The sequence below is a fragment of the Cucumis sativus genome, chromosome 5 (genome assembly GCF_000004075.3).
Source record: "Cucumis sativus cultivar 9930 chromosome 5, Cucumber_9930_V3, whole genome shotgun sequence".
Taxonomy (NCBI): Eukaryota; Viridiplantae; Streptophyta; class Magnoliopsida; order Cucurbitales; family Cucurbitaceae; genus Cucumis; species Cucumis sativus.
Window position 1 is genome coordinate 31,785,288 of NC_026659.2, and position 21,626 is coordinate 31,806,913.

Consider the following 21,626-nt stretch of genomic DNA (forward strand, 5'->3'; position numbering starts at 1 on the left):
AATTTTGGGTAAAATATTCTCATGTCATCCTATATTGAAAATGTTGAATAGTCACTTAAATGAAAATGATAGAACTCGTACAACAATCTATTGGTGGATACATCTCATTGGTGGTTGATAATCTTCTTCTTTCCAATGGATATGAAAAGTTTGACATAAAATTGTTGTGGTCAAGTTTTTAAATACCATAATAATTTGAGTAAGAACAACTATTTTGACCGTAGCTTTGTTTTGTATTAATGTTGTTTAGGATCATCCGATCTATAATTGAAATTAAGGAATATCTTGCATATTGTTGTCAATTAAATGATTTACCAATAACAACAATTATTTTGCCACCCACTTGTGATCTATAGTGAAAATTCAACAGAAAAAATGTTTGAGAGAAGTTGATAATAATTATATGCTATTTTTCTCCATTTTGGTTTCTTTGAAAATGAAAGCTTTGGATAATAAAATATAACTCATATCGATTCAATTTTGAGATAAAATTATGTATCGATATGTAAAATTATACAATTGGTGTAATTAGGACAAGTTCATAGACCTTAAGAAATATCAATTGACCTTAATTGTAAAAAAAGAATGGAAGAAAAAAAAGTCAACGTGAGTTTAACTCAATTGACACTTGTACGTATTAAAAACGATAGATTTCAAGTTCAAATTCTTCCATCTCAAATTGTCCTAAAAGAATCGAAGAAAAAAAAGAAAAAAACTTCAAATTTGAAAGAAAGGGAAAAGTTGAAAATTCTCCTATACCAAAACATCAAACCTATCGAAGTTTTCCACTGCTTTTATCATTCAAATGTTTCTGAAATTGATGAGCTCTTGAAAGTTCAATTATTTCTTGTCAAGAATCTTGAACAATCATTATTCGGAGGAAACGAGAAAATGTAAAAGTGTAAGTTAAGTTTGGGTTCTAATATGTTTAATAATAATGGTCTTCAAGACTCCCCAACTAATCAAACAATGTAGATAGCTGAAGTGGAGAATTTCTTGAGTCTCCATGAGAATTGAAAATTTATGAATGTCACTACTCAATCCCCAAATCTAGTTTGAAAGGTAGAGCCCAAGTAAGAGGCTCATGAATACGTGTGAAAGACATGACAATATACATAAAATGAATTGAAATACACTACAATAAAGATAATTACAATAAAATTTGATCATGAAAAAAAATTTATGAATAACAAAAATAAAACACCATGACATTGATTTTTTAAGTTAGTCTCTGGTGAAGTTGTCAAACCTCTTACCTCAAAAGAAACTCCTAGAAAAGGACGTTGACCAACCTGCAATGACATTGTATAGCAAAGAGAAAAAAAAACAAAAACCACTCAGATGTTGATACTCGACAAATTGAAATGGAATGTGCTTTATTATGTAGAGTGCAGGGTGAAAATCAATGTTCAGGAGTGAACAATTGTATAATCATAAAATTAGTTGCTGTAATATCAAATGATAATGTAGTACATTATATTATCCCCAAACAAATTCTCTTACTTGGGGATTGTTTTTCCTATGAAGTGAACTAATTTAGTATTTACCACAAACCCCATTTCTTAGTTGTTTCAGTTACAGCTCTTGAAAGATTTTCACAAACTTTTCATAAGGTTTTCCCCTTTCAGCCACCAATCCAAAAAGCACTTCCATGTCATTAAGTGACAACCGCTTCATCTTCTATTCACAAACCGTATGATTCAATGCATTACTTGGGATTTTAAAGGATCGTTTCTTCATTTTTTTCTTCCCAGAATTCATGCCTACTGATTGGCAGATTTAAGTCATCTTCTCTACCTATGAATAAGTGCGTTATGACAATCATCCTTGTAACATCTCCCAACCAAGGTACCATTGTTTCTTAGGTAGCCGAACTTTAAAGACAGGCTCGATTTTGCCTATTCTGGTGTTCATCGACCTTTTAAGCTGATTTTAGCATGGGGTGATTTTGCAGACTTCTATTATGAAACCACAATCCATTAAAAGTAATATCCATGCCCGCTGCTGTTCAGAGAGTCTGTCTTTGGGACCCTTTACTTCAACAAGTTTAGCTTCACCACTGTATTCACTATTAAAGCGCCACAGCAACAAGTCTGGCATTCCACTCGACCAACTTCGATAATCTTGTGCAAGATGCCGACATAGTGAAGCCATACAAGGGCCACCAATACATGTGACAGCTGCCCGAAGCTCAGCTAGTGAGTGTCGGTCCCAGTTAACTCCATTACATGATGTTCCCTTGTGTGATTCCCAAGACGTAATGAGGATCTCCTCACCCATGCCATCTTGAATTTTCTGAAGTTGAGATTCTATACTGTTCTGTCTCAATATATAAAAGCTATCTGTTCCAAAATCCAGGGGAGCAGTCTGCAAATGACAGGTTTCCAATGTTAAAGAACCTCTTAGCTCAAAAAAGACAAATATTAGAACTCATAAAACCTTATATTTAACAACAGACACGATAAAATACTCATCCTCAGACTAATACGAACGCGGCTTTTACATAATAAAAGCTTAGTAAGTGGAGTAGATCATTTTTCCAATGCGTAACATTTATCTTACATAGTTTCAGCATGACACCTTTAATGACAATTCAAAGTGCATGTGACTCTGACTCGAGATTTATTGACTTCCATGAGACTGCAAGGAATGTAAAACCCACTAAATAAATATAGCTGACCAGCTCACACCATCGTCTGCATTGCAAACCATGTACCCGCAAGAAAGTGCGGATCAGACGGTTTGTAAATCGAGACTAGTGTTTATTGGCTTTCTTTACTAAAAAATACCTGAAATTTTGTACGAAAGACATTTGGGACATCGGAAAATATGACATCCCACAAGAGAAGCCCAAAAATGGTTAACCAAATGCCACTTTCTGAATGAACACCTTGCCATCCACCTCCCTCCGCACTATAATACTCGAGGGCGAGCTGCTCCACTGAGCATTGTTCGCCACTTTCTCCATAAAACCTGCTCTTCATACCTGTTTCATGGTTCAATGGTCGCCCTTGGATGCGTACCTACTTGTTTGCAATGCAATGCTACAGTTACTAACATATACCAGAACCAACAACTTTGATAATAGATCAGATAAACATTAAACCTCAGAATAACAGCCATGTATATGTTAATACCTCTGTGATTTTCCTCTTGATAGACTCAGCAAAACTAGGGATTTTCCACCGCCGTGGTGGTTTTCCTAACCGAAGGATGCGCCTTTGCAATCCCATTCTTGAACCAGCTCGAACCCATGGATCTAACAATCCATTCTCAGCAACTGACAGGCTCTCACTGGGATAGCCCAAATGCTCCAAATCAATTGACAACCTTAAGGTCCAATATCCTCTTCTTCCATCACGAGTGTAACAATTTAGCAAACGCTTTAGTAGTAGCACTGCATCATTGTACCTACTCAGAAATACACGTTCCTTTTTAGTCCCTAATGATGAAGTTACATGAACAGGCAACTATTTCCAATCAACATATTGACCATTTTTTGTAATGATCACTCTAGAAAGCCTTTTCTGCATGATTTATCAAATTGGCAATTAGAAAGGTAGTTACTGGACACCAAACTTTACCGTTATCACGTTTTATTGACCAAATAGAATAGCCTTCTGGTTATCAAGCTAAAAGAAATGAAGCTAATTCTGATAGCTTGCTCGTACTACTGATCAGTTGGGAGCAAAGTGAGAAAGATCCAGGGATAAAAACTGGGGTAACAAGAATGGGTAAAGGCGTAAGAAAATATAAATCAGTGCCAATAACGGTCTTGTCAAAACGTTGGAACTCAGGGTTGATAAAAAGAGGAAGAATTCTACTTCCCACCGTAATAAATGTAATAAGTGGTATATAAAATAAACATACATTACGAGTTGGAAAAAAGAAGAAAGAAAAATCCATACTAGAATATTGATTTTTAAATGAGTACAAGAAGTAGTATAAAGGAGAAATGTTGGATATAATCAAATTATATGGAAATCTCGAGTGCCCAACAGCTTGTTGAGTGCCAAGGGTAAGGGGATCACAAATAGTTGCCAAAACAAAGGAAGGATAGATAAGGTTCTAGCCAAGTGCGGATTTACTCATTCTATTTATATTAACGGCTAATGTCAAAATGCAAAGTGTTGTACTCTCAAGGCAAGGATGTATGGAGTGTTCTCTATTCCCTTTCTTCTCCTATGGTGCGTTAACATAACAATCCATTAGCATTCGTACTATCCTTTCTTACTGCCTTTACGATCAATGGTGATATTTCATCCAATACAGCTTTTTTCAGTAGTCACCGTTAGTTCAATATCAAAGGGCAGAAAAGGCCAAGATGGTAGGCCAAAGCATGAATATGTATCTGTGCATATGTGTCTCTGTTGTGTAAATAAAATGGGGCTGAAGCAGAAATTTTAAGATGCACATTGACCTATTCTCACGTTCAAGAAAGGAAACTCCAAGAGACACTACTTTTGAATAGATCCATGATGCTGAAAAGCATGAAAAGAATGGAACTGATTCAGAGGTAGTGCACTGGTTTGGCTGCACACGAGAGTCAGCAACTGATACACATCTTAAAACCATTTTGTCGTCCTTCTCATCCAGAGCTTGATCAATTAATTGTGCAACTTCCATAGCCTATAAAGTATAAGCATTACATAAAGCAAAATATAAAAAGAGTAACAAGACAAAATTAGCATAAGAAAAAAGTTAAACCTCTTCATAAGCAAGCAAATCATTTCGATCCAAGAAAATCTGATCCGAGACTATGCAGCTGTAAGTTGGATACTTGACTACTCCCATATCAACAAGCAGAAAGGATGATAAATTCTGCTCTCCATTGAGGAAGAAAAGCCTCTGCACAAGGAACAAAATTAACATTTTGCGTTAAAAAATAGGCCAGGCTAAAATTTTCTGATGAAAAGATGAAAAATTGAAAACAAAATGCAGATAACAGCTACCTCAGCACGCCAGATAAGCAGTTCGGCTTTAGATGTTATCCTAGCGCAAATACCAGCTATGCGCAGAATTAGATCTGGAAGTAGTGGACTACAGAAACAATGTGAAAGAAAATTTTCTAATTTCTAATTTTACAACATAATTGATGTCTTCAACAAAAAGAAAAGGCATATATACCACAGCCCATCTTCATAAGCCGACAAAAGAGAGGCAACAAGATCATCCTTTCTCATGACGCTATTGCAATTCTGAGACCTCGAAAGGAGTATGGAAGAAACATCAGATAAACATGCAAAAGTACACATGTCTAGTAAGTGAATTGATAGTAGGTCTGAGCAAGCTTGAATTGCACAGTTACCCGTTTCAAACTGAAGTAATCCAACTTCTTGCTAATAGTTCAATCATCTCTTCAATGGTTTGATTTGAAACTTAGTGGCAGAAATAAATTGTATTTTATTATCTTCTTGGTTGCCTAGGGAACTTGAAGGCTCCGTTGTCAGCTCAAAGTTTTTGGGCTTTGGGTGAAGTTTCAGGCTTTTTCTAGTAGTATAAGAGCTTTTCAATTTTTTGGTTCCAAGTTCAGGCTTCCTCTCAAAAATGCTCAAGACCTTCATTTCTCCACTTTACTAGAGTCCATAAAGATTACCAAGATTCTTCAGAAAGGTTAAGAGAGCTTGAGTTTTCTGGAGAACAAATTTCAATTCTTTTTTAAGTTTTTGTGGAGTTGGTAGGGAAAAAATTGTAGTGTTGAGTGATGAGGGGTTTCGTCTAAAGGGTTAGATTTTTTATGTAGAAATAGTTCTAAAGGGAAGATGTCTTTTTAAGAACTCAAGGACCCCGAACACATACCAAGTCAGTTTTTCTGCCATTCAATGGGGAAAGTACGCTCTCTCATCTCTCCTTCCTCCACTGTCTTCTCCATTGATTTTCTGCACCTTTCCAGTGATTTCTCGGCATCTTTTTCAACCTTCTCTGGGTTTTCTTCGACTTAGTTCTTGCACAATGGAAGTAGCAAGTTGCAAAATACTTCAACAATCTTTAGTAGTATCAGAAGCCCATCTGATTTGGTTCCTTACAGCAATAGCAGAGTTAGTCAGAGGCTCGAAGGATTGTTTCTCTCTGAAATTTGGGGAGCTTGACCGTGGGAGAACAAAGTGTTGGTGATATATAATTAAATTTGCCTTCAACCACTAGCTTAAGCTTTTGGATGAATTGGTGGTTTAATATGGTATCAGAGCAGGTGGTCCAGGGAGGTCCTGTGTTCAAGCCCCTGCATTGTCGTTTCCTCCCCCAATTAAAATTGATTCCACTTGTTGGGCCTTTCAGATATTTCAAGCCCACAAGTGAGGGGGAGTGTTGGTGATATATAATTAAATTTGCCTTCAACCACTAGCTTAAGCTTTTGGATGAATTGGTGGTTTAATACAAAGCTCTCAAAGTTCAGATCCAACATTGGCTGGGTTTTATGTTGCGACTTCTGGCTGGCTTCAGGTGGTCGTTCAACCATCAGGGTTTTTTCAAAGGAATACAAAAAGGGTTGGCCATCCTTCCTCCAGATGTTCTAACAGTTCTTATCAAACTTGGAGTATAAGAAATGGTTCTCGAGCCATCACTTTCCAACTCAACCCCCTTCACAGCTCCAAAGATTGTCTTATGCCTTATAAAGTTAAGTCCATGGATTTTACATATATTGACCAGAATATAGGGAACCCGAGACATAGCAAAGGCGTGCTTGAATCCTTACAGCCTCCCCTGTTTCGAAGTTAGGAATACAGATTCCTCAACCTCTGTTTGGGCACTAGCAAAACAGAGCATTTACTCAGGTCATCTGCAATTTCACCATTTGGGTAATCCACCTCTCTTTATTGGGTGCATAAGGATGATGAGGTTTTCGTGGAAGATATCAGCACTCTATAGATTATTTCCAGGCTCTTTGTATATAATGAGTGGATACATATTGCCAAAACTCTTGAGGATCAATTTCAAGACAAAATCAGCATCAATCCTTTATATGATGATAAGGCATTAATTCGCCTCTCCCAAAGGAAGTTGGAAGATTTGGTTGGGACTCCAGGTAAATGGCAGCATACTAGCCTCTTCTCTTTATTCATCTTTCAAAAGCCTAGTTTAATCTCTGCAAGTCAAATGGGTTTGAAAAGTCCTCAAATGATAAAGGGCCCTTGGTTAATGGAGGAGACTCAAACTGTTCAAAATCACCAAAGTGTAAGAAAAAATTCCCTTGTTTGAAGTCTGCTATTTCTAATGTAGCTGGTACAAAACCACATTTGTTTCTTTTTACTTGAATCTTTGCTTCATACAAATTTAGTAGGTTAAGCATTTTAGAAGCAATATTTTCCAGACCTCCAAAATGATCTCCTATAACTTTGAAAGTCTGATAGCTCCAATAATCAAAAGGAAGGTCTGCTATGTATTCTTTTGCTCCATTTCTCAAACTTTAAATGAAGAGGACCCATTACTTGCCATAACTCTTCTTTTCCAACGAACTCTTCTAGAGATCCTTCACCAATTTAATCAAAGCATTCTCTGCAAACAATGGATTAATGATTATTTTTTATTGATAAAGATCCTCCAAGGTTTTTCTAATTTCCTTCCAATCATCAAACGCAAATAATCTTGAAATAATCCATAGATTATCGAAAACTTCTTTTGAAACTTCCAGATTTTTAATCACCCATTGCTAAGTTGCACTCTTAATTTATGAGGTCAGAACAGGGGAAGAAGTGCTCTGTTTTACCAATTCTTGAACAGAGGATCCATTAAGCACCACCTTTTCAGCATAACTTGCCCCTAGTGACCCGGAAGGAAGCTGCAAGAAGGTCTAAAGATGTTTTCTGCACCAAATCAAATAATCGTGCTTCATCAAGAATCTTTCCAACATTTTGTGAAAGGATTTCCAACCTTGTCGAGAGACACCAGAAAAAATATGGATGAAGGATAGTTTTTTGTTCCTCTTCGAAGCTACACACCTCATAACCCAACCTACTTTTGACCTAAATTTTAAGAATCTTGTACTTATAAAATCATCAAAACTGTTTCGAAGAAAAAACCCATTCTCAAGGCCACGCAAGAATTCTTAAATCTCCTTCAAGAACCATCTGAATTGAGTGTCTGATAATGTCAAGATCTTTCGAGCTTCCACGTCTTCTATATGGAAGTATTCTTTGTCAAACCAAATACAGTAAAGATTGTTCACTACTTTGCATCTTTCTACTTCCACTATCACCAAAATCAAACTGCCACTTAAACAGGGATGGACAAGAAGAACAAGCTCTAGGGGACTTACCGGAGAAGAAGGATGAGAAATGCTGAAGGAGAAAAAGGGGGCGGACTGTGGTTAGGGACGAAAGGAAGGAAGGGCCTTTAAAATCCCCTTTTTATCAAGGATTTCTCAAATCCGATTGACTTGGTATTTTTTTGAAAAGGAGACATAACTTCTTTATTAATGATAAAATCTCAAAGTATAAGAGATATATACAATGAGAATAATAAAGAAGCAAAAAGCTAGGGGATCAGAAGGTGCACTCGAACATCTCAACTAGGTTGACACCCCCTTAGCACCAAAACATCATATCCCGGATATAAGACTACTCAAAACAAAGAAAATAAATATTAGAAAATTTGAATGAAGATTTAGATTTGAATTTCTAAATCCGGAATGGGATTTTCTCACTTCGTCTGTTTCAAAGCCAAGCTTCTCAAGAAACCCCTTTGTTGGTCATTATCAACTTGGTGCAAGCTTTTCAAATCGAGATCCTTCCTCATCCCACCAAAATCCTCATCTCTCCGATGTGAATCTAAAAAAGGAATTCAATGTTGGAGGGAAACTGTCTAAATAGACGAAGAGTTACAATCATTAACAAGAGAGAAAATTACGGCCAAGACTTTTGCATTGCCTAATGAGAACCCAAAAGTCACTGTGCCATTAAATATTAAATTAAATCCCTCCCAGATTAATTTGATTGGTACCTTATTAAAGGAAGGCCAAAAGGCAAAAAGTCACACGCATGATGCTCAGACTTCTTCAAGTCACCAACAGCCATCTTCTGCACCATCAAAGCTTTAGCTTTTGTCCCCTCCCCATTGAGTGCTCTAGAGCCCTTCGAAGTTTCCTCTAGCCAAGCTCCTGTCAACTCTTCAGTATCAGGCTCTTTCTCTTCTTTTGCCCTCCACTCATCAGCTAGATCGAGGTCAAGATTAAAACCGGAAAGAAAGAAATCTTCAAAGGTCTTCCCACATTGTCTCAAGCCCTTTCCAAAGTATTTCATTCAAAGGAAAAAAACAAGGAAGATCTCGATTAAGTGTTCCTTAAGAGTCCAGATTCTCGAAGATCAAGCTCCAGACTTGTTAACTGCAGACCGTGTCTTTGCCCATCCCTCAATTCATTCCAACAGTTTCAAGGAGTTTTTATAGACAAATCCAAATTTATTGAAAATTAGTTGTACCCAATTGCAAGCTCCAGCCCGTTCTACAAAGTCAAGTTCTATTTCCTCTCATCCTACGCAGTTTAAGTATGCGGAGTTTTCTTTACCCAACTCAAAGATGAAATTCTTGAGGGGCTCCCCGAGCAAAACCCTTCTCCATCTCTCTAGAAAAAAGGGGGAGTCCTCTTTCAACTCTCCTAACAGCATTAGTAGTGAGGAAATGGAACATTTTGATAAGACAGTCGAGTCTGAGGGAGAGAGACATTGTACCCAACTCAAAGGTGAAATTCTTGAGGGGCTCCCCAAGCAAAACCCTTCTCCATCTCTCTAGAAAAAAGGGGGAGTCCTCTTTCAACTCTCCTAACAGCATTAGTAGTGAGGAAATGGAACATTTTGATAAGACAGTCGAGTCTGAGGGAGAGAGACATTTGAGCCTCTAGAAACAGATCTAAATGCCCTTTTATAGTGCGAGAAAGACCCAATTTTTTAAAAACTGCCTCTGCTACTCGCCCTTTTCCCCAGCCTTGCAAAATACCGAATCATCTAAAGTCAATAGTTGCTGATTGCGGTCTTATTCCAGTATGATTCTTCAAATGTCCATTGAAGACCCTCCAGTTGTTGAACCGTGCTGCCTTTCCCAGATTTCTCTCGCATGAGTGGATGATTTTAAGTCTTGCTGTTTGCGGTAGCTTACTTGATTGTGCTTTTGTGTTTTGGTTTCCGTTTTTATGGCTTGCCAAAGACTAGTATTTTCTGGGGAGTTCTTTAGGAATCAGTTTCTGCTTGTTTTGGAAGATTTATTCGAGTTCCTCTGGGTTCTGGATGGCACTGACAAGAATAGTTTGGAGGCGGCCGACAGCTTCTCTTTCTCTTCTCATATTGAAGTTTTGGATGTGCAAGTTACTATATTTGAATGGACTCCTCTTGAAAGAGTTGTCTTCTTTTTGTTGTCTAAGTTTTCACTTTAGATTGTATTCTTCCCTATTTCTTTTGCTCTTAGTACAATACTCTTGTACTTTGAGCTTAAATCTCATATATTATCATTAGCCTGTCTCTGTTTCAATAAAAAGAACTCAAGGACACTGTTGTACAACTTATAGAACAAATTCTTTTCAAGTAAAGTCATAAAAGGTGATGTAATAGGATTGGGATATTTTGGTAAAATCATTACATTTTGATTACCAAATTATGTATCTTCTTATTCATAATAAAAAAGACTTCGTTAGTTTCTTATAGATTTCTCTCCTTTTAGTACTTAGGCCTACATCAAAAGGGGTTGTTTTTAAAATATCCTTCAAGGATTTCTTTTTGTTGGGATGCTTCGCATTGTTGGGAATAACATTTCATTAGACAAAGAACATAATAATGAGTAAATATAAACTACAATACAAGAGAAATATCTACTTTGTATGCTAATTATCAAAGAAAAAAATCATTAAAAGATAAAAGACTAATATTTTAATCTAAACACAATTATGCAATACACAGCTCTTCATGTTGTAATATGCTTGAAGAGAGATTTTCTTTATCTGCAAACTTCTGGATGATCAAACAATCTTGTTTCCTTAGAAAAAAAATATGGTTTCTTTCAAAACTTGCAGATATTCACCTTAATGTGGTGGAGTTTTCAATCACTCAAAAAGCTCATCTTAATATAAGTTCATACAATAGTTTAGTTTCTAATATGAAAAAATAACATAAATCCACGCGATAAAAGGTGATTGAGGATGCACAAAACAGCAGCAGTTTTGCTTTAATGAAATCTTAAGATATTATACCTTTGATTCTACTTGCCCCTTGTGGACTTGTTCAAATGGCCTATGGACACAGCCAAAAAATATTTTGAGCTTATGGTACTATTCAACTCTTAAAGGGGGTGTTTAACCCAAGGAGTTAGAGTTAGAGTGGAATTAAACTCCACTCCTGGTCAGCCCCTCGTGGACATCACGACGACATATCTCTCCAGAATTAACAACTCTACACCTGACCCCAGAGGCCCCCTAAATGTAAGATGCACTCACTAGCAAGTTATAGAGAAAAGGAGCACTAACTAGCAAACCTTCTTAAGCAGGTGCATAATTTCACGAAGCTCAGAGACAGCGAGAATATTCAAAATCTGGATCATGTCAGTGTTATCAGCTTCAGTTGTATCAAAGCAACATAGATAACCTGCTTCTGAAAGTGGGCTGGGGTTAAGGAGAATCCCAAAATTTAATTGCCCTTACAAGGAAGATTGTGCTTGTGTGTGAAGACAATTTACCTGAGAGCTCCTTGGCTGCCCGTTTAGGATCCAATACTTCTTTGTAAGAAGTACAAGACATCCGAAACCATGGTCCTAAAAACAAAACAACACAAGAAAATAAATATTTTAGTCATGAAGAAAACTTAGATGATGTAATAGAAGGCACTCAGAGAAAAACATGCAAGTATAACAACAAAATAATAGCTTATCTTTCTCTTTTTGTGAATTAACAGTCAATAACCAAAAGAAAAGAGCAGTTATCCCGGTTCATAATTGTATTTGTGCCAACATAGTACTCATAGGATGTTCTTAACAAAAATTGTTGGTCAAACAGAACTGTTTTAAGTAACCTAATTGGCTTAAAGATCCTTCGCTCCATTTATCTTCATTGATCTCATAGTCAACGGCAAAATTCACCAAAATATATGCTTTATCTCTTAAAAAGGAGACCATGATTGCTGATTGTTTGTGTGCTGCTAATCAATACTGGAAATATGGGGCTTAGAAGGTGAGTTTTCTTAAAGAGAAATGGGTGACAAGGTGGCTATTTTGGAGGTTCTAAATTATTGGACTCCTCTTGACAGTCCGGACTGTCTTAGATGGATGATTGATGCCTCCAAGACTTTTATGACCAAATCGGTTTTTTTGAACAGTGCTAGAAGAACTTTTACGCCAGCCATTCCTTTGGTCAGTCTTGTATGGAAGCTCAAAATTCCTAAAAAAGTGAAACTCTTCTTATGGTCCATGACAAACTCCAGAGGAAGCTTAAGGTCATCGGCCTCTCCCCCTCTACTGCTTATGTGGGAACAGTGATGAAACTCTTGATCACCTTTTTCTGCACTGTGACTTGGCTAGGAAAGGTTGCTGGTAATTTAGGTGAGATATAAATAAACTCGGAACAAACTAAATTATATCTCAAATTCCCACTTCACAGGTTAGAACCAAATAAGCAATGGATCATAAAATTGTAAATAATAAAGCGAAAGGGAAAAAAGGAGAACATCGAAAATTATACTGGTTCGCCCCAAACTTGGGACTATGTCGTCTTCTGCAGCTGCTGGCTCTACTATGATGGAGATTGAAAGAAACCCAAATCCACGCTTACAAATCTCTTTCCCCAAATAGATCGACAAAAGTTATTTGAATCCAAAAACCACATGTCATATCTTGGAATAAAATAAGAGAAATTCTCAACCCAAATAGAAATACACACTGTATTTTCAAATAGTAAGTGCACTTCCCCTCCCTAAAATGCTGAAAAAAGACTCATTGCTCTCCATTTTTTTTTTTCAGCTCACAGCACACTTCAATTTATCAATTTTCTTCTTCAATGGTTAGGAGACTCTCGAACAACTACTGGATTTTTCTTCAAAAATTTGCTTCATTAAATAGAGAACTCCATCGCCACTTGCATTCTTTAATCATGACTTGCCTCTCAAATGGCCAATGGAACTACTCGCCTACTTTTTTAAAAGGAAACAATCTCTTTATTAATATATCAATAATGAGATAAAAACTCATAGTATAAGAGAATTATACCATGAGCATGTAAATTATGGATCAAAAAGTGCACTTGGACATCTCATCTCAACTAGCAAGTAAATCATAGAATTAAACAATGAGCATGAAAACCATGAATATGATGAGGGTGCTATGATGACTACTTGCTTACTGAAATTAATTAGAAGAAAAATAGGTCAACCATTTCCTTTGAATTTTTATTGGTACAAAATCTTAAATTGAGCCGTTGTTAATCTTTCTTTGCGATAGTATTTCTATGATACACATGGTAATCCATTAAGATAGCATTTGGCACGGCTACCTCTTTATGTGACATACCCATGAACCAAACACCTATTGGGCATTAGCTCAAAATGTATGTGAGAATGCGAAAGGGAAACTGCAGTGAGACATTTTTCCAAAACCAAGCAGCAAAAATTTGATTATGGTCTTTCTATGATCTGTGCCAAATGGAGATGTTACAAAATTTCTTTGGTTTGGGTGGTCTTGTGCATTGGCTGATTGTGGGAAGGACAATCACATGAAGAAAGAAAAGATACATTGTAATTCTTTATTTAAATATTAATTATTAATTATTTGTTTTTTCATAGAAACAATTGCTTTAATTAAGAAATAATGAAAGAATACACAGACAAAAACAAAACTAAGCTCAAAAAGTTCCCACTGAATAAGGACACTCCAACTAGTGCAATTTATTAGATATATGAGCATATGAAAGCAATTATCACCTTGCACAAACCCTTGCATGTTATTATTTAATTTTTATTGGACCGAATACCGAAAAGCTTAAAAGCATGAAATCCTAATCAACGCAGAAATCACCTCCACCTTTCCCCCGGTTTAGCCAAGCCTCTCTTCTCTCTCCTCTCACCCACCCTCTTCTCCCTTCACTCCGGCCACGCCTTTTCTGGTCACATCTTCCCGCCTAATCAATGCAGAAATCTAATTTGATCTTACTTGCTCCCGAACCTTCTAATATCATGTCCAAATTAGAAGGTTAACAGTGGGGTTGAAACATCTGAACCCCTCCATAAATCTCACATGTCAACTTGACTCGATTACACTTTATTAGGAGCTTGGTCTTTTTGTATGTGTATGGTTTCAAGTTAAAATACCATTTTAGTCCCTATACCTAGAAGTTTTTTTATTTTTGTTCCCATACTTTTAATTGCCTAATGGTAGTCCTTGCACTTTCAATAAATCTTTAAATTTAGTCCGCAATGCTATTGATATTTTAAACTTTTTTTCTCAATGGGAGTGGTTGCTTAAAGAAAAAATAGAAAACAAAATGGAAATTGCAAGTGATGGTTCAATACAAAGAAAACTAAAAAGGAAACCAAACCTTTACGCAAATAAAGACGGATAAAAAGCCTCTGACTGTCATCTGATAGTGAACTGAAGACATCTGTTCAAAGCAGAATCCATAAAAGACAAGAAAAAGCATGAAACAAACTAGATAATTGATGATAACTAACTTTGATAAGTTACCTAGAAAATGTTTTTCATCACCGGACAATAAATGGGAATAACTTTGTAATACTTCTTGTATCAAAAGAGAAAAGTTCTTCTGATATTTCAATGCAATAGGAGTAAAAATTTTCGTTGAATCAATTGCTTTCTGAATGCTTGTCCATAAACTTTTGAACTCCTCGTTGTCAAAATTATTTTCATGAAATAATTTGTTGTCACACATGACCTCAATGGGTACAACGTCAACAGAACTTCTGGGAGCAGTTGTCACAAGTCCCTGAAAGATATCGGAGTCTATAAACTCTTTTTCTTTCCTCTTATTGCAGGAATTAGTTTATGATGTAAATTAAAATAAAGGCAAAAGAAAATAGTTGTCAGCAAATTGATAGCCAAATGACATCTCCCCAAGCTAGCCAGAGAAGTCACAGAAAACTAACCAACTGGCTTGAATGATAAATAAGAGCATAAGAAAATTTCACAAAGAACCAAGACCATACCCACATAAGAGAGACACGCACAAATATATTAACAGCAATACCACTCATTTATACAAAAATTTAACTGCTATAGATGAGTTGTTTTACTTAAGTTGAAAAACACTTTTTTCCTTTATTTTAGGCGGAGTTTAGTCTCTGCACTTACAAATTTGTAGAAATGTAATCTTTGATTTAAAAAATATATATGTTATAATTTACAGGAAATTGCAATTTCATTGATTAGATGAAATTACAGAAAGATAACATATTATTTGTTACAATTTTTAAAATATAGGGACCAAACACTATTTTTTCTCTCACCCCAAAGATCTCATAAAATAGCACACACCTCAGCAAGCCACAAAAACCAACCCTTTTTATGAGAAGGCATAGGGAAGAGGAACTCCCCAATCATATCACCAATATCTCTATGATGGGCTAGCCTGAAGTCCAACATCTAAAAGGACCTCCTAATAGATCTCAAAAACTCACATCCTAAATTTATGATCATGCCTTCCTAGGCAGGCTGTGTGGAACTCTTTTCTGCAGAAGTTTGACCTTAGCTTGGCTGGCTAGAGGAGCGTTTGTGGGACGATCGAGGAGTTCTTCCTCCATTCGTCTTTCAGGTAAAATGTCATTTTTTGTAGCCTGTTGGGGTGAGTGTTGTGCTTTGGATATTTATGGGGGCATGGGATGATATGGTGTTTAGAGGTAGGGAAAGAGACCCTTGTGAGGTGTGGTTCTTAGCTAGATTTCACGTGTCCCTATGGGCTTTAGTTACGAATACCTTTTGTAATTATTCACTTGGAAACATTTTACTTAGTTGGAACCCCTTCCTCTAGTTGGGGTGCTTTGGTGGACTTGTTTTATTGTGCCCTTGAATTTTTTTTTTTTTAAAGAATGGGACAAGCTTCTTTATTGATATAAAAACTCAAAGTACAAGAGAATTATACAATGAGAATAATAGAGAAGCCTAAAAAAGAGAGGATTAGGAGGCACACTCAAACATCTTAACTAGGTTAACACCTCCTTAGCACCATCAGCATATCCCAGATGCAAAAGTTCCAAGAGAACAAATAAAAAATTTTAGATATAGTGGGCTTGGGTGATGTTGAAAGCTCAAGGGTAGTTTTTTTCAAAACAAAGACGAACTCTTTTGTTAACAATAAGAACTCAATGTACAAGAAAATTATACAATTGGCGTAATAAAGAAGTTTAAATAAGCGAAAGAAAAACTTGAGGATCAGAAGGTGCACTCGGACATCTCAACTAGGTCGACAAGGAGTGTAACAACATGGTCCAACTAACAAGGTAACTTCCTCAAAAGTCAATCCAAAGTGTTAACTCCTCTGTGTCATTGTTTGAAAATTCATACTTATATTTCAACAAAGAAATAATGACAGTATTACATTTTTATTTTATTTTTTCCTATCCCTTATTTGAATATCTGTGTCCTCTGCAATTAGAGTATTCCAATGCTCTTTTGAAATCATACCACAATTTTTTATGCACGAGAACGTTCAAGTGTCTAGTGGGCCAAAGAAGTACCTTGAAGCTCAGACAATACTTCTCAATTAGGGGAGACAAAAACTGGGCTAATTCACGTGGGAGATATCCAAGCATCTTACAACATTCAGAATCTGCAGAAATAACCTATATCAAAAGGACAGCAGTTATTTTAACAAATAAAGAAAATGGTTGGTATGTTGTAAAAAATCAGAGTTCTTCTAGCTGTTAGCAGTAAAAGTCTTGTTTGTGTCCCGGTGCTTAAAGTTTATCTTCCAGGTTTAAATGTATACAGATTTACAGATGTACAGGAGTAAAAGTATATTCATTCACAATATACAGGTACAGATGACAGTAGAAGTTGCATAACTATTGTTTCTTTACTCATCCAAGCGTGTTCTACATTCCTAGTTCAACGGTTTCATTTGAAGTGCTAAACAGGTTCAACAGTTCTCCTAGACCTGTTAGCAGTCCTTTTCTTTCTTCTTTTTTCTTTTTTTTGGCTTTAATTACTATGAAGGTCTATACTCAAGTGGTCATTCTCCTGCATTTTTTCTCTTAACCAAAAAATTAATATAGAGGTCATACTTTCAGCAAGTATCAAAGCAGTTAGATTTGTAGGAAGCAGAGTATGCTAGGGTTGCAGGTGGTCCAGCTATAGCAATGAGAATCCTCCATTAAAGATGACTCAAAAGCGGAATGAAGAGACATTTGCACAGCATTCATGTACAGAACCGGACTCAAGTACGAGAAACCTGCACAAATTTGAATGCTATTCAAGACACTGGATTCAGCTCATGGTGTGGCCGGCGAAGTACATGGAGCCAGAGATCACCTAAGGGTGAACTTAGAAGTCTTCTATGGACATTCTCTCTATCAAGAAAGACGCTTATACCAAAATTTGAGAAGGATTTTGACATTCTCCAACCTAAGAGGATTTAGAGGACAGTATTCTTGCTCTTTCTCATTGACCAGGCTTGAGTCATCAAGCACCATCAAATATCCAAGGCTCCTGAGCTTTGCAAACGAGAAACCTTTAGTGAAGATAGAAGAAAAGGGAGTTGTACTGGCATAAGGATGGACCAAATAGCTACCATATGATTAGTCTGCAGTGAACCAACTCAAATTAGAAATGAAGATTCTTTGAGATGTTTTGATAGCAATAGTACATTTTACATGGACTATACAGTTCATATTCACTCAGAGGCTACACCCTATACAAACCAAAATAATTATAACTGCTATCAGAAAACAACTTGTCCCTTGTTTACATCATGGCTCATTACATACTACAAGAAACTCAGGCCCCAACCCCATGACAACAGAGAGTTAATGTTTTTTTTTTTTAAGGAAACGAATCTCATATATTAAATAATGATTCAGAGCTCAAAATACAAGAGGGTTATACAATGAGCAACTAAAGATTTGGGGATCAATGGACACACCCGGTCATCTCAACTAGGTTGACACCCCCTTAGCGTCCTCACATATCCAAAAACAAAAATAAAGATAATGCAATGACATAGAGCTAATAAAAGTGGTCGAAAACATAAGACCTTTACATCAACATCCTTTCATGAACAAAATGACTAAACAATAAAGGCTTTTAGTGCGATCCACTGTATATTACATTCTCATCCTTTTAGTGACTCAAAAGTAAGGAAGAGTCATTTGCTTTTGGGATCGACACTTTCTTGGTCAGAACTCTGAACTTAGCTAGCTGTCGTCCCTCATGTGCCATATGGCAAGTTCTCATACCCATGGCTTATTCACGAAAATGCTATAATCTATATTTGAGGCTACAGTTGCAATACCTTATGTTCAAACAGTGAAAAATTAGCTAGTATAACGACCAAGAGTTTACTATAACACTACTTTAACATGCTTGGATTTGGAATAATTGATAACTACATAGAAATCCAGGGGATCATAGAAACTCAATAAATCTCCAGCAGTCAAGAGTTTGATTTCCAAAATTTCCTGCTAGGAGTTCTCAAGGTTCAGTAGTTCATTGTTTCCCTGGTCAAATGTGTTATAATTTGCCAATACTTGGGGTTATTTTAGGATCCATTTACAGCAGTTAAAACCATTATAGGTTTACGATTAGAAAACATAAACACTTCAGTATTTAAGTAGTCGATTTCCATAAGTTTTCTATTAAGCAAGTAAATTGGAGGTAGATTTCCTGCAATAATGTAGATAGAGAAAATGACAAAAGAATCATACCTTGATGGCATTGGGATCCTTTACATTGGTAGGATCTCTTTCAAGAGAGATTCTTTCCCCAAGATTTAACTCTTTTTCATTACTAAACTTACGACCGACAATAAAAGTTTGAAGAATCATCCCAGATAAATCATCTTTGCCCAAAACCATCTCAGATATTTTATTCTTGGGAGAGCAGCAAATTTCTGAGGCACCATTACTTCCTTCACAATGATTTAGGGTATCAAATAAACAGTCCTTTTGTGGACGCATTGCACATTCTACTAATGAGTCGCATACAATTTCGTCATTTTCAATATAAGATGCATCTTTGGGCAATTTATGGATATTATTGGGCATTGGACCATCACCAGGACCCACAGAAGACTCCTTTTTCTCTGATTTCAGAACATGAGCCTGATGTTGAACTTTTGATCGGGAATAGAAGTTTAGTTGAAGAAGAGTGCTTTGAGTCAACTTCCTCTTCGTTCCCCTAGATAAGCATTCATCTGGAAATCACAATATTACACTGACCAGTCACTATAAAAATCAAAGGAGACATATTAAACAAATATAGTAGTAATAACAGTTTATTACTTTTGAGTTGTAAAAATCAAAGGAGACATATTAAACAAATATAGTAGTAATAACAGTTTATTACTTTTGAGTTGTAAAAATCAAAGGAGACATATTAAACAAATATAGTAGTAATGACAGTTTATTACTTTTGAGTTGTCTTTAGCTTCCACAGCACTTCAAGAATGTAGTGAAGGTTCCAGAAACAGTTGATACAAGGTTTCAAGTCACAGTATTGCCTATGGTTCACAATTGGTAATATGCACTACACTGCTTTCACTTCATATATCCATTCCATTTAAGGATAAGGTTTTGAAGTAAGTAATCAGATGCTAATAAATCATCACAAAAAAGAAGTACAAACTTCATCTGAAGCACTTACAAGATGCTTAAAAAAGAGGTGATGCTCAACATACAGTGATACATAACATAAACCTTAGGAAGAGCAAAACATAACAATCCAAAATTAGAGAAGGCTACGACTGAACAAGGAAGATGAACGCACTCCAATTTAAACAAATATTTTGCACCGAAAAACTTGAAATTTGAAACACCAATCTGATCGTTATGGCAAAGATTAGTTTCTTTCAACTGCTGAACATCTCAGAAATTTGAAAGATTTGACGAATTTCAGCATCATATAGTATGTAAGGACACATAAACCCTACCAAAGAATAGAACCTAATAGAAAGCTACACTTCATTAGATGAATAGATGCACATTTAAAATTCTTTCACAACTGAGCACAGTTCGCAGACAAACTTTCACTGAGGCAAATCTTATCAGCAAAGTATCTATATATAATAATAATCTTAAGATAAGAAGTATACCCAGATGAGAGTTGATAATGGAGTCTTCCCCATTTACTCTGCAACTGCAAACTGGGCAAGTAACATATTCCCGGGAGGTTCTGCTTTCAATGTCCCCATCATCACAAGGGTCCAGATTTTTCTCAGCGGGAAGGGGATTGCAATGGTCATCAGAGCAGAGATTCAGAGTGCTCTATAAAATTCGAACAACGGGATACATAAGACAAAAGTGAAGAAAGAATTGAATCTTCAAAAGGCAACAAAAGAAAGAGGATGAGATAAATGGGCACCTCGAGAATGGCAAGACGATTAGGAAGAAAGCGTCTACGTTTGCCTACCAATCGGACCAAGCTCTCTCTTCCTTTTAACATAATTGAGAATCGGATTAGGGCCGTTACCTTCTTCTCCGAGCACCCATGATCGGATTCGTATTACACTTTGTTTATTAAAAGGGAGCGGGAAATGGTCTCAAATTCGCGCGCAACTTGGCGATGGCTAAATCCCTTTGCTTACATTCCAGATATTGAAAATAGGGAAATTCCAATAGATTAATTCATGGCAAAATACTTATTAAGTATGCTATTTTTGGTATTCCACTATTTTATATCCTAACAATTTCTTCACAATAATCTTATTAATCAAACAATGAAAAAAAATAGATCTTTTTAGTTTAAAAAATATTTTAAAAAATGAAAGAGTCGAAAGAAAGGAGAAAGTTTGTGTTTTGTTATATTTATGAAAATTAATCTTAATTTATTATACACTAAAACGGTATAGTAAAAGAATATTAATTTATTTCAAGCACAAATTGAGGTGAAGAATTGAATCTGAATCTTTTATCTTTATGTATGTACAAGTCTCAGTTAAGTTAAGATTTTCGTCGTAAAAAAAAGTAAAAAAATAATATTATTAACTTAGCTGTGGTGTTTGTGTGCATAAGCATGTATATCTTAAGTATTAGATTAAAAAACACATTTTATTTATTTTTATAGATGCACTAATTTAATTCTTCTAGTTTCATTTTAACATCTAACAATTTAACATTTTACCCTTAATTACACTTAATTGTAACAATTTAGTTTTGATGGTTGAAGCTACTGTTGACAATTTATTATTTTTCATAAACCAGCTAATTAACTAATAATAGACTTGATATTTTAATAAAATACTAAGTCTAAATCATAAATTTAAAAAATGACATTTAATGTTAATGAGTTGTTTTACAAGAGATAAGCAATTGTTACAAACTTAAAGATACAAGGACTAAAATGTTACATAATAAAGATTAAGGACTAAACTGTTACAAAAATTAAAAGTATGAGACCAAATTAAAATTCATGAACCAAATTATTACTTTCACCAAGTTTAGGGACCATAACAGTCGTGGATGTGTGTTCTAACTTTCTCCTAAACGAACATCAAGAGACAA

At 35.8% G+C, this 21,626-nt stretch overlaps 1 protein-coding gene across 4 annotated transcripts; it reads right to left on the reverse strand.

Annotated features, from left to right (window-relative positions):
* Nucleotides 1-1,357: 1,357 nt before the first annotated feature.
* On the reverse strand, nt 1,358-20,730 carry LOC101211168 (fanconi-associated nuclease 1 homolog). 4 transcript variants are annotated; one of them, XM_031885258.1, is made up of 15 exons: nt 20,488-20,730; nt 20,219-20,390; nt 18,834-19,321; nt 16,650-16,754; nt 14,644-14,902; nt 14,498-14,560; nt 11,653-11,727; nt 11,452-11,561; nt 5,128-5,198; nt 4,953-5,040; nt 4,708-4,848; nt 4,421-4,629; nt 3,138-3,411; nt 2,790-3,023; nt 1,358-2,367 (listed from the first exon to the last, which is right to left on the reverse strand). In XM_031885258.1, exons 1-15 carry the CDS (start codon nt 20,566-20,568, stop codon nt 1,933-1,935), a joined length of 2,805 nt encoding a protein of 934 aa, XP_031741118.1. In that variant the 5' UTR covers nt 20,569-20,730; the 3' UTR covers nt 1,358-1,932. The 4 variants fall into 4 exon arrangements, with proteins under 4 accessions (XP_031741118.1, XP_011656116.1, XP_011656117.1 ...); XM_011657814.2 differs by having other exon boundaries at nt 11,452-11,567; XM_011657815.2 differs by lacking the exon at nt 16,650-16,754 and having other exon boundaries at nt 11,452-11,567.
* Between the last annotated feature and the right edge of the window lie 896 nt (nt 20,731-21,626).

Excerpts from the sequence above, each read along its gene's own strand:
- LOC101211168 (XM_011657814.2), bottom strand. The coding sequence starts at position 20,568 with ATGTTAAAAGGAAGAGAGAGCTTGGTCCGATTGGTAGGCAAACGTAGA. Across the intron at positions 20,391-20,487 it reads ATCGTCTTGCCATTCTCGAG|AGCACTCTGAATCTCTGCTC; the intron begins GTGCCCATTTAT and ends CGAATTTTATAG. Across the intron at positions 5,041-5,127 it reads GCTTATGAAGATGGGCTGTG|TCCACTACTTCCAGATCTAA; the intron begins GTATATATGCCT and ends TTGTTTCTGTAG.